Source organism: Felis catus, chromosome D3, assembly GCF_018350175.1.
Source record: "Felis catus isolate Fca126 chromosome D3, F.catus_Fca126_mat1.0, whole genome shotgun sequence".
Lineage (NCBI taxonomy): Eukaryota > Metazoa > Chordata > Mammalia > Carnivora > Felidae > Felis > Felis catus.
The window spans coordinates 22,866,025-22,879,449 of NC_058379.1; the positions used below are offsets into that span (position 1 = coordinate 22,866,025).

Below are 13,425 nucleotides of genomic sequence, written 5' to 3' on the forward strand. Positions count from 1 at the left end.
TATTTCAGGATGAAAAGCCAGGATCATGTAATTTACTTTCAAATTGTCTAGAAAAAGAAACACACACACACACACACAACACACAGCCCCTGTAAATAATAAAGCAAATGGGGTAAAATGTTAAAATCAGTGTTTTTGTAATATTTTATTGTTGCACTTTTTTTTGTAAATTTGAAATAATTTCCAAATAAAAAATTTAAAAAACACTTTTCAAATAGCAAAGTAGCCTAAAGATAAAATATTTCAGGCACTAACTACTCAGAAAATATTCCTAACAAGGCTGACCCTCAAAAGCTATTCTTCTGTTACCAAACCAGAGATCTATTCTTTTAAAAATACATATTTTGGGGGCACCTGGGTGGCTTAGTCGGTTAAGCGTCCGGCTTCAGCTCAGGTCATGATCTCACGGTTTGTGAGTTCGAGCCCTGCGTTGGGCTCTGTGCCGACAGCTCAGAGCCTGGAGCCTGCTTCAGATTCTGTGTCTCCCTCTCTCTCTGCCCCTCCCCTGCTCACACTCTTTGTCTCTCAATAATAATAAAAAATTTTTTAAAAATACATATTTTTCCACACTAAATAGCAGCATAAATATATCACATACCTGATAACTTTGCAGTCTTTGCAAGTCAAATGAAGCTGAAATATATCTCGGCATTCAACACTTTCTATAAGCTGTAATGGAACCTGCAATTTAAAAATATGAATTCCCCTTAGTCAAGAAGGCATTGACCCTGTAGTTCCCTCAGTGGGTTGAACAAGAAAGATTCAAAAGCTCTACAGGGGAAGACAGCAAGCAGAACTGAAAATTTATCTGTCCCATCAGTATTCAAGTGATTTACTATGGAGTGAACTAGGGTTTCCCTTTCTTTTCCTCTAAATTAACAGCCTCAAGTCATGTCTGAGCATTAAGACAACGAATAAAGAGAAGGCACCATCTCTGGAAAAACAAGGAAATATGTCATCTCTCAAGCATCAAACTCACAATCTCTCCAAGTACTACTTTATACACTATAACTAGCTGTGATTTGCAATGGCAAAGAAGCTGACGGGAACCAGAATGGTAATCTTATTTACAGAAAAGAAGTGCAGATCAAGGTGACAATGGGACTATACTTACTGGCCCCAAATGACAAGTGGGCTTGTGGCTTTGTGTCAGCAAAGGAGCATCCTGAAAAAGACTGGAGATCTCAACTGCCTGCAAGCTACACAGAAAAGATGTAGCTGCTTGTCAGGCTCTCTGATAAGCAGAAGAGACCCACAGGTATCAAAGTGCAGGGAGCAGGCCACACAGTGGTCAAAGGTCCTAAAACCAGTGAGGTCTAATTTGCTTCAAAAGACCAGAGGAGCTGAGTGGGGTTTGAAGTATGAACAAGATGGAATGGTTCTCTCCCCTGACAATATGGTGAACAGACTCTACTGAACACAGAAGTACAATAGTGGAGAGGGATGGGAGAAGAGAGGCAGATAGAGAAAGCATTTGAACAAGGTGACAGATCCTCAAGTTGATGTAAGATTCCTCCCTCTTGCTCAATTCACCTTGACTCTACCCCTGGTTTCAAAAAACAATTTCCAAAACTTCTATATATGAATGCTGTTTTTTTTTTAAATGTTTATCCATTTATTTTGAGAGAGAGAGAGAAAGAGAGACTGACTCAAGTGGGGGAGGGGGGAGAGCATCTCAAGTAGGCTCCATGCTATCAGAACAGAGCCTGATGTGGGGCTCAATCACATGAACCAGGAGATCATGACCCAAACTGAAATCAAGAGTCAGATGCTTGGGGAGCCTGGGTGGCTCAGTCGGTTAAGCATCTGACTTCAGTTCAGGTCATGATCTCACAGTTCATGAGTTCGACCCCCCAGGCTGTCTGCTGTCAGCATAGAGTCAGCTTCAGACCCTTGGTCTCCCTCTCTCTTCCCCTCCCTCCCTTGCCCACACGCCCTCTTTCTCACTCTTAAAAATAAACATTTTAAAAAAATTTTAAAAGAGAGAGTGAGAGAGAGAGAGAGAGAGAGAGAGAGAGTGAGTGAGTGTTGGACACTTAACCAACTGAGCCAACCAGGTGCCCCTCCAAAACTTCTAAAGAGAGCCTGGTAAAATAATTGTGGATACACTCATTCCTTGAAGAAGGTGTAGACCACTGTCTCTTACACTGTATCATGCCCAGCCAAAATGTAGCTCTGGGAATTGCAAGTAGCATTCCAACAATTCATGTGTAGCATGAAAAGAGGAGGGCACTCTCCTCCAATACAGAAACAAGAAAGTGATGCCTGCACAGGGTAGCCCTCATATTAGCTAAGCCAGTTTCAGAAACAGGCTTCCTGCAAACCCTGCCCCACCATGCAGTTGCCAGAATCAGCAACCTCTCAGGACAATGATGTCAGGATCAAAAAGAAGCCCAGTGCTGGATGTCTGAGACCAGAAACAGAAACTGGGGCAGGGATTAAAAAAGAGAAGAAAGCAAAATAATATTATACAGATAATGACTGGAAGTTTCTACCTCAGAACTAGAGCCTTCTTCCTTAGTTCTAAGTCTATAATCTACAAAATGTCCTTATACTTGTGATAGGACTGAGGGTAAGGGAAGAAATCTTGCCTGTGTTCTGATAAAAAAAGAAGCTCTGGCCCTCTGTTTTTAAGTCCTTAACCACAAGATGCTACAGAAACAGCAGGTGATGTGGCTAAAAATTTTTTTTAAGACGTGTACATCTCAGAAGGAAAAAACAACAATATATACCAATCAGTAGGGATAAACTATCAAGAATTGTGAAGAATAGATTAAAAAGATAGAGAATGGAAGACAATGCTGATTTGTTTCCAGGCCAGTCCTTTGGCCTGTAAGAGACTCATATTGCTTTGTTGTTGTTGTTTTTAAATGTACCCTCATTTCCCTTCTTCCTCCCTTCCCAAAAGTGGCTGCCAGAATGGCAATTAAGAATTCTAATTTCAATTTTCTAAAATTTTACCAACTAAAATTTTGCTTGCTTCCTAATTTCCTCGGACAAGTTTCCAAACTTCCTGTTTTCTGAACATCAGATGGTCACAACTTAGCAAGTCCCAGGCAGAGGGAATACAAAGAGCCTAGAGTGGAGTAAAAGTGAGCTTTAAAAATCCACTGATTTGGAGAGACAGATCTCTGAGCAGTCACCTGAATCCCAGGTCCCTCTCAATCACCTCTCCTTATAACCATAAAATCTGAAAACCAACTAATGCTATTAGCAGCTGCTAGAGGAACTGGACCAGCCTAAGCTACTGTGCTACAAAGAGGTAAGCTTGACATCCCCTACTATTGTCTGAGACCCCAAGGGCCTGGGTCCAGACTTCCAGAATAATGAAATACCTCAGAGCATGTGAAATATTCACTACCTAAAATGCATTCGATATGCAAATTTTTACACATTTTTCACATTGCAAATTTAAGGAAGAAGGGTATAAATACCAGACGCTAGTATGCAGATCTACCTGGCAAATCAACAGAAACAACCATGTGTACTCAAGTCATAGATATGGAAAACAGCAGATTTTAATGCTCATGCAGATTGTCACATGCAGGGAAGTTTAATATGCAGCAATAAGAGAGACATAAGAGAGAAATACCTGATTTTATATCAAATGAACATCTCCCTTTTTTCTTCTCATTTCTACCCCAATCCCCATCAAGACTGCTTCCTCTTCTAAAAAGGTGGAAGAGGCCTTCTTTTCCTCTTCACACCCAAACAAAACATATAAGGTCTCTACTTTTTTTAAAGGCCTACTCCATTGCTTTAGGTTTCTGAATTCTCCTTATACATCAAAAACGATCTCTTACCATTTCCGTAACCAGAAACACCCAATGTTCGACCCCATCAGCAAGCAATTACAGATTCTCATCAGTGCCACTGAATTCTATGTCACTGAATCTATGTCATTCAATTCTAGGCCATTTTACAGCCCAGGGAGGTTAAGCCTCTATACTAGAAGCTAGAGGCAAAGTCAGGACCAGAAAACCATGTCTGTCCTCTAGCGCAGGCTCCTTCCATTATAATGGTGCACCTTTCTTTCTTCCACTGAGATTGTCCCTACTTTCTGTAGGAGTTCTACTTTAATATTTCTTTCAGAATTAAGTGGTCTTTCCATCAAAGACCTTTAAGAAGAAAACAGAATTTAAACCAAGATGATTTGGGGACAGTTCTATCCGTGGAAGAGTAGGAAGAATCTAATTCAAATTCTCCCTAACCTACCGATTTCAGTGTTTTGTGGCAACTCATTTTCTTTTTGCTTCCTTCTCCTCTACCTTCTATGTGACAGGTAATTCTGTCTTCCTTTACAGTGCGTTTCCACTTATAAACTCCACCAAACTCATGCTCAAAACAAGACACCAAACACACTCAGTGCTGTTAATTCCTCAAAAGGCCAACAGTTACATCACAGACACCAAAATTCGTAAGAGCATCAATCCAAAAAAGCAGGAGAGCAGCAGTTAAAAATTTAATAAACATGCACAGTATTAAAGACCCACAGTACTGTCTCATTCCAGAGGGAATTTTATGTCATCATAACCTAGTATGTTTACTTCATTCTGGGTGTGTGTGTGCGCGCATGTGTGCGTGAATGCATGCACGTGTACATTATTTTTAAGCACCAGAATTTAAAACTGGGATAATTTCTACCTTTTACAAACAATGTACTGGGGCACCTGGGTGGCTCAGCAGGTTTAGAGTCCAACTTTAGCACAGGTCATGATTTCACAGTTCGTGAGTTTGAGCCCCACACAGGGCTTTGCACTGACAGCGTAGAACGTGCTTTGGATTCTCTGTCTCCCTCTCTCTCTGTCCCTCCCCAGCTCACACTCTCTCTCTCAAAAATAAACATTTTTAAAAAATAATAAAAGCATACTCTTTTTATAGAGTGAATGATAAGTACTAATCCTGTACATACATTTGAAGTAAAAATGGCAGGAACAGAGGTACCTGGGTGGCTCTGTTGGTTAACTCTTGATTTCATGATCTCACGGTTTGTGGGTTCGAGCCCCACGTCCGGCTCTGCACTGACAGTGCAGACCCTGTTTGGGATTCATATTCTCTCTCTCTCTCTCTCTCTCTCTCTCTCTCTCTCTCTCCCCCCCCCCCCGCCCCCACCCCTGCTCGCATTCTCAGTCTTTCTCTCAAAATAAAGATTAAAAAAAAAAAAGGCAATAACAGAGTGAAAATAATAAGTCAAAATCTAAAATCTGTAATAAACTGTGGAATATCTGGGCCCTAAATCTTCTATAAAAACCAGTCAGAAGAAGACTGTCACAAGTTAAAGACCCAAACTCTTTACTGCTCACCTTTTAATATTTACAATCTACTCTTCAGTACTGATTTAGAGATCTCTGCTGGCACACGAATGCTGCAACCAAGGTGCATTAACTGTTAAGAATAACTTCCTTTTGATGCTTGGGGAATAAAGATTTTTGCTGTACTAAAATGTGAAAAAATGTGAAAAAACGCTAAGGAAAGTGCTTGCAGCTGTTACAATTTCACATTTTTCCTAAGAAGCGTTAACAAACCAGGTGGAAACAGAAGTTTTAATGTCCTTTTTGAAAATTTTACAAATTATTCCTCATTGAAATTCAGTTTACATTTTTTGAAGGTCACAATCCCATCTGTTTATGTATAAACTGTGGGGCTTTATCCTCACTCTACAAATCGTTCTCATCACAGTGTGCCACTAGAACTTTGTCTAGTAAAAGTAGCGAAGGGACTCATGCAGAGAGGACAAATTTTGCTGCTTTGCAAGGTGAACATCGGACAGTCAAAACCAACTTGTTCCAAAGCACAGGTGCAAAAACCACCTAGGATTCCCATGCTACTTACTGGGATTTCAGAAGCAGCAGATTGAGAGGCAGTCTATTGAATTACACAACAAAAAATGTTTTCAACTTTCATGAATTCCACTTCAAACTTACTTGTTTATAAATTAGCTGAGCAAAGAAATACACCTGTACATATGTAGAAATACAGTTTGGGAAAAGCACAGAATGGGAGCAATTCATATCTTAAAGGCAGCAATGAACTCTACTACAGAGGTTGTTTACCCGAGGACTTGGAAACCTGATACCCAGTGAATATGTATAAAGTAATGATGTTATGGCACCCAAATCTACAAAAAGGTTTTATTCAAAGTGCTGTGAAATTAAAAGAGAATATATGATATCAGGTAGCTACTTAAAACTTGATGGTAAGTCCCTTTCTGAAGTGCTACATGTGTTATTTTAAAGGAATACAAAATGATGCAAACCAGGGCATGCCACAATATATACTGGCATATTGGGCTTTGACAGTTGAAGTTTGATTTAGATATAATAACCTCTTAAAGGGGGGGGGGTCTCTTGACCTCATTTATTTTATTGAAATACTTATCTGCTGAGAGAGGAAAGGAGAGAGGGAAAGGAGAAGGGGCAACATCACCAACTCTCTGGACTCCACCCAGGACCTAGTGCAGGAAGAGCCACTGTTTTCTGGAGTAACCACAGGTTTTAGGAAGCTTACTATTATGACGTAATTAATTTATTTGTATGGAGAAATCCTGGTCTCTCTCAATCTGAATGTTTAAAATCACTGCAATGCCAAAATACTTTTGCACCATTATTTCTCTGTGCAAAGCCATTGTCGGGATTTTTAATTGACATGCAGGCTCTATGCCTTAGAGGGTTATTATGCTGAGAAAACACTTTTAGGTGATGAAATGGGGCAAAAGTAAGAACAGTAAGTTTTCTTAAGCATTGTACCTCAATCACAATGGGGGACTAATGATTCCAGTAAAGAGCCTACTCATACAGCCACTGTTAGAGATGATGACGACACAGTCCTATTCACACAGAAATTGTTTTTAAATGAGCTTTAAACCCAAAAGGGGTTTAAAAATGGTCTAATATCCATTTCAAACCCATACTAACTTCACATCACTTAATATTTACGGAATACCATGGCACCAGGAAACATGCTAGATTAATAACCAAAAAATTACAACACATTTCATAAATGTTGTAAAGGTGTGTTAGAGATACCAAAGAAGCCAGAGGTGAAGGTAATAAACCATCAGGGAGGAAACTGAGAAAGGCTTCACAGAAATTACCACCTAAACTGCGTTTTGACAGATGAAGAGAAGCTCCCAAGCAGGAGAGAAGTGAGAGAACGCAGAGGTGTAAAGTGTGGTTGAATATTTCAAGGAGGGTGGTTTTACTAATAATAATGCAAAGGGAAGAAGAGGGAAAAGAAAGAAACCAAAGTTAGGCACCAAGGATCACACCACTTAGCCTGATACCATGCTAAGTAATTTCATCTTAGAAAAAGTAAAACGCTGAAGGGCTTTCGGCTAGTAAATGACATGGTCAAATCTATACTTTCTATCCAACAGACCCTATTCCCAAATAGATCTACAAGTAGCTTCTGAAATACGTGGCTATAAACCAAGTTGAGAGATAGAAAACTATATGGCCAAAAAAAAAACAACAACAACAAAAAAAAAACCCGAAACCATATCCTCCCCACATGCAATTTAATTACAATTTCATTAATTCCAAACATATAAACAGAATTTAAACACAAAATTAAACTGGGCAGTTATACTAATTATTACTGTCCTTATTTCCACAGTAGCTGGTGGGTAATTTCTGGTTGTTTGGATTTTATAGGAGTTTCCATCCAGTTCCCCCCATCACGGCCACCCAGTACCAAATGGACACTTCTGAATACAGTGCTACTGGGGATGAATGCACAGCATGCCTCTCTCCTTGATGAACCCAATGTGTATTCTGAGTTGATGGGACAGAAAACTAACATTAATAGCTATGATCGTAGTCCAAATCTAGATGCCAAGAGGAATTCAGGCCATAATGTCTTCAGGATATAAATGCTTAACTACAAAGAGTAATAAATACTACATAAATAATAAAAGCCAATTACAAACAAAATGGCAGCCATTCTACAAAGGAAAGAGTGTGTCAAAGTCGTCAGGGAACTTTTGGACCACTGAGCAAAATAAGTGACAGATTTCAAAGAATCCCAAAATGAACACCAAAACACACAATCTGAAAGTAAAGCCCTGAGCTCTTATAAAGTGTCGTAATACATTTCTCTGCGGTAGAACCAAACTGCAAAAAGAAAGCCACAATACTACCAAATGAAAAAGGAAGAAGGCATTCATTTGGTGGAAGTACATGAACTTTCGTATCTTTGTGGTGAAAGGCACATTCATTGAAAACTACTAATGATGGCAGTGCATTGAAGAACCAGATCAGAGAGTACCCTCATAACTGAAAAGGGTAAATGCACTCTTGAGATCTGAGAGCCTTCATTTTCTTCAGTAATATAGTCCATTATGCAAACAAACACTGTATTTAACATCTATGCTCTTCCACTAAGCAGCCATTACAGTTAACTTCATCCTATGATGAGAGTCCGCACTGAGCTCAAAATACATCTCATTATTTGACATTAAGGTTCTGGAAATTATCTCAACTCAGGCAATTGGTAACTACTAAAGACTGAAGAATAAAAACCTATTCAGCCTTTGAACCCTTATAAAGTTAATGATACACCGTTACCTAGTACAGATTGCTCAGTATTACTAAACAATGGACAATTCAGCTGACAACTACATGTAACATTTTAAATCAAGCCTAAGAGTTGCTTGTTAACCTAGTGTCCCTAAGTGCTAAATTCAGTAAGAAAAAAGCAGAGTAAACAATGTTTTCATACTCAACCCTGTGTAACATTCCTCTTTTTGATAACATTAACAAGTTTTTATTCTTCCTTTCTCCATCTACTTTAGTGGGAAAATAGTAATCACTTACATTAACAAGAGACTCCTTGAACTTGATGTGAAGTCTATAATTAGAAAGGGCAATGATGGCATCCTCAGCACGGCCCACATACTCTGTGCTTTCTCCATGAAGTTCAAGAAAAGGAACCTTCAAAATGGAAGAAGAAACCTTTCAGAGTTCTAGAACAGTTAAAGCAAAGTCTTCAAGCACGGGTTGAGTGAATGGATGATAAAACCCATCACTCAAACTTAAAATATGGTAAATAAATAAAGGACCTAAAGAGGATGAGTTATGTCCACATAATTCAAATATGTTTGGTTATTCAAGTTCAACATTACTGAAGGAAATGAGACAGAGATGATCATGTCAAACAATGCATTCTCAGGAAATACATCTTTCTAAAAGGAGAGAGGTTTTCCAGCTTGCATTTCTACCTTGTGTATGGTTTAAGGAAAAACAAAATTATACAGTGCAGTACTTCAATTCATTAGCTCGGCTACATTGTTACTATGATGCTAGATACTTATTTTATAATCAAAGTGGCCTATAATTACCTGAAGATTCTCATCCTCCCGGATCAGCTGCTTCCTGGGAAAGATTTGATTGGCCTGGATGCACTCAAGGCTGTGCCGAGTCTCTTCATCCTGGAAAAACCCAAAACCTTTAAATAATTTCAGAGCTCCCAGTAATCATATTTGATTTTTCTGCCATGTCTAGTAGCATAATCACAAAGTCCAGTGACCAAGGCGAACAGGAAGAAAGCTCAAAGAAAAAGCATTCATCCCCAAAGTGTTCCAACCAATATATTAGGCATCTCTAGTCAGAGAATATACTATAGATGGGGAAAAAAAAAGTCTAAGAGGTTAAGAACATTTTTACTAAGCACTATTAAGTTGTTAGTACATTACATGTAAGAAACCAAGATAGTTTTTTCTCTTTAGGTTGTAACATTAAATTCTTATTTTTGAAAGCTACATCCTGAATTGCTTAAGAATGAAATAATGTAATGTCTAGAATTTGGTTCAAAATAATTGGGAGAGGGAGAGGAAGGAAGTGGCCTATAATTAGGAAGGAAGTGAGTGGGAATTAACTGAAACGGGATTGTCCATGAGGGTTAACTGATGAAACTTGGGTAAAGCAGGGGTTCACACTAAACCAACATGTCTCCTTTGTTAGATGTGAAATTTCCGTAATGGAAATGTTTCTTTAAAAATATAAGTTTAGGAACTGAATTCTTCAAACTGAAAACATGTGTGAACCACTATCCCTAGCTTAATCTGCCTTATATTACAAAAAAAAGATTTATTTCTATTAATACAATTTCCAAAAAAACCAATAATTTCTAATCTCAGTGGCACTTGAACTAATCACGATTTGTATTAAAAATAGTCTTATATTTTGAATTTTTATAGTTTAGGAAAAAGAAACAATCCATTAGAAAGTCTGACTACAAATTATTTTTTAGGTGTTTATTTTTAATTTTTTAAATTTACATCCAAGTTAGTTAGCTTATAGTGCAACAATGATTTCAGGAGTAGATTCCTTAATGCCCCTTACCCATTTAGCCCATCCCCCCTCCCACAACCCCTCCAGGAACCCTCAGTTTGTTCTCCATATTTAAGAGTCTCTTATGTTTTGTACCCCTCCCTTTCCTTGTGTTCATCTGTTTTCCACCTTAAATTTCTCATGAGTGAAGTCATGTAATATTTGTCTTTGACTAATTTTGCTTAGCATAATACCTTCTAGTTCCATCCACATAGGTGCAAATGGCAAGATTTCATTCTTTTTGATTGATGAGTAATACTCCATTGTACATACATACCACATCTTCTTTATCCATTCATCCATCGATGGACATTTAGGCTCTTTCCGTACTTTGGCTATTGCTGATAGTGCTGCTATAAACATTGGGGTGTATGTGTCCCTTTGAAACAGCATACCTGTATCCCTTGGATAAATACCTAGTAGTGCAACTGCTGGGTCATAGGGTAGTTCTATTTTTAACTTTTTGAGGAACCTCTATACTGTTTTCCAGAGTGGCTGCACCCGTATGCATTCCCACCAGCAGTGCAAAAGAGATCTCCACATCCTTGCCAACATCTATTGTTGCCGGAGTTGTTCATGTTAGCCATTCTGACAGGTGTAAGGTGGTATTTCATTGTGGTTTTGATTTTTATTTCCCTGATGATGAGTGATGTTGAGCATTTCTTCATGTGTCAGTTGGCCATCTGGATGTCTTCCTTGGAGAAGTGTCTATTCATGTCTTTTTCCCATTTCTTCACTGGGTTATTTGTTTTTTGGGTGTTGAGTTTGATAAGTTCTCTATAGATTTTGGATACCAACCCTTTATCTGATATGTCGTTTGCAAATATCTTCTCCCATTCTGTCGGTTGCCTTTTAGTTTTGCTGATTGTTTCCTTCGCTGTGTAGAAGCTTTTTATTTTGATGAGGTCCCAGTAGTTCATTTTTGCTTTTGTTTCCCTTGCCTCCAGAGACGTGTTGAGTAAGAAGTTGCTGCGGCCAAGATCAAAGAGGTTTTTGCCTGCTTTCTCTTCAAGGATTTTGATGGCTTCCTGTCATACATTGAGGTCTTTCATCCATTTTGAGTTTATTTTTGTGTATGGTGTAAGAAAGTGGTCCAGGGTCATTCTTCTGCATGTCGCTGTCCAGTTTTCCCAGCACCACTTGCTGAAGAGACTGTCTTTATTCCATTGGATATTCTTTCCTGCTTTGTCAAAGATTAGTTGGCCATACGTTTGTGGGTCCATTTCTGGGTTCTCTCTTCCGTTCCATTGATCTGAATGTCTGTTCTTGTGCCGATAACATACTGTCTTGATGATTACGGCTTTGTAATACAGCTTGAAGTCCAGTATTGTGATGCCTCCGGCTTTGGTTTTCTTTTTCCAGATTGTTTTGGCTATTTGGAGTCTTTTCTGGTTCCATACAAATTTTAGGTTTGTTCTAGCTCTGTGAAGAATGCTGGTGTTACTTTGATAGGTATTGCATTGAGTATGTAGATTGCTTTGGGTAGTATTGACATTTTAACAATATTTGTTCTTCCTATCCAGGAGCATGGAATCTTTTCCCATTTTTTTTGTGTGTCTTCTTCAACTTCTTCCATAAGCTTTCTATAGGTTTTAGTGTATAGATTTTTCACCTCTTTGGTTAGATTTATTCCTAGATATTTTATGGTTTTTGATGCAATTGTAAATGGGATCGATTCCTTGATTTCTCTTTCTGTTGCTTCATTACTGACGTATAGGAATGCAACTGATTTCTGTGCATTGATTTTATATCCTGCGACTTTGCTGAATTCATACATCAGTTCTAGCAGTTTTTTGGTGGAATCTTTTGGGTTTTCCATATAGAGTATCACGTCATCTGCGAAGAGTGCAAGTTTGACCTCCTCCTGGCCAATCTAGATACTTTTTATTTCTTTGTGTTGTCTGATTGCTGAGGCTAAGAATTCCAATACTATGTTGAGTGACAGTGGCAAGTGGACATCCCTGTCTTGTTCCTGACTGTAGGGGGAAAGCTCTCAGTTTTTCCCCAACTACAAGTTATTATAAAATCTACATATACAGCACATTTTACAAGAGCAAAAGCCATATCATGTTCTTCTGACAGCACTAAGTATCATAACCATCAGTTAGGAGACAGTTCTGCATGTGCTTCTTAACCCAATTCCAACAATTCTTTATTCTCAGAGAGGAAAAAAATCCTACCTATAAATAACACTGAAGGTTTTACCTAATTAGCAATCTTAATCATATAACAATAACACTACTAGTGAGGCTCTCAAAGTTAGGTCTGTAGATTCTGAGACCCTATCAGGGGCTCTATGAGGTCAAAACCACCTTCACAATAATATTAAAACATTACCTGCCTTTGTCCACTGTATTAACATTTTTGCTAACAATACAAAAAGAATTAGTAGATAAAACTAATGGCATCTTAGTATAATCAAAGTAGTGACATCAATTTCACTTAGAATATCCTTGATAAAGCGGGGGGGGGGGGGGAGGGAATGGTAACATTTTATTAAATCTTGACCCTTCAAATAAGTCTTTTTTATACAGGAAATAACATCAAATACTTCTGCCACATACCGATGTATTATGGCTGTCTTGATGTAAAGCATCTGTGCAACTGTTTCAGTTACAAGCTGAACCAGTTTTTTCATTAAATATTACCATTTTATAAATAAATAAAACATCAAAAAATAAGTGCAAGACAGACCAATTTTTTTTAATGTTTACCTATCTTTTTTTTTTTTTAATTTTTTTTTTCAACGTTTATTTATTTTTGGGACAGAGAGAGACAGAGCATGAACGGGGGAGGGGCAGAGAGAGAGGGAGACACAGAATCTGAATGAAACAGGCTCCAGGCTCTGAGCCATCAGCCCAGAGCCCAACGCGGGGCTCGAACTCACTGACCGCGAGATCGTGACCTGGCTGAAGTCGGACGCTTAACCGACTGCGCCACCCAGGCGCCCCAATGTTTATCTATCTTTGAGAGAGAGAAAGAGAGAGAGAGAGAGAGCCCAATGCAGGGCTACTAGAACTCATGAATCATGAGATCGTGACCTGAGTCAAAGTCAGATGCTCAACTGACTGAGCCACCCAGGTGCCCCAGACCAATG

At 38.7% G+C, this 13,425-nt stretch overlaps 1 protein-coding gene across 13 annotated transcripts in view; it reads right to left on the minus strand.

The window, feature by feature from the left end:
* MTMR3 (myotubularin related protein 3) overlaps nt 1-13,425 on the minus strand; it is a 148,888-nt gene that overhangs the window by 36,912 nt on the left and 98,551 nt on the right. For 8 of the 13 annotated variants that reach the window (XM_045041493.1, XM_019814803.3, XM_006938579.4 and 5 more), the window contains 4 exons: nt 9,338-9,427; nt 8,814-8,930; nt 5,833-5,865; nt 599-681 (listed from right to left, as the gene is read on the minus strand). In XM_045041493.1, coding sequence (XP_044897428.1) covers nt 599-681; nt 5,833-5,865; nt 8,814-8,930; nt 9,338-9,427 — 323 coding nt within the window. The remainder of the gene's footprint in view (nt 1-598; nt 682-5,832; nt 5,866-8,813; nt 8,931-9,337; nt 9,428-13,425) is intronic. The other 5 variants (XM_003994781.6, XM_003994782.6, XM_003994780.5 and 2 more) reach the window with 2 other exon arrangements.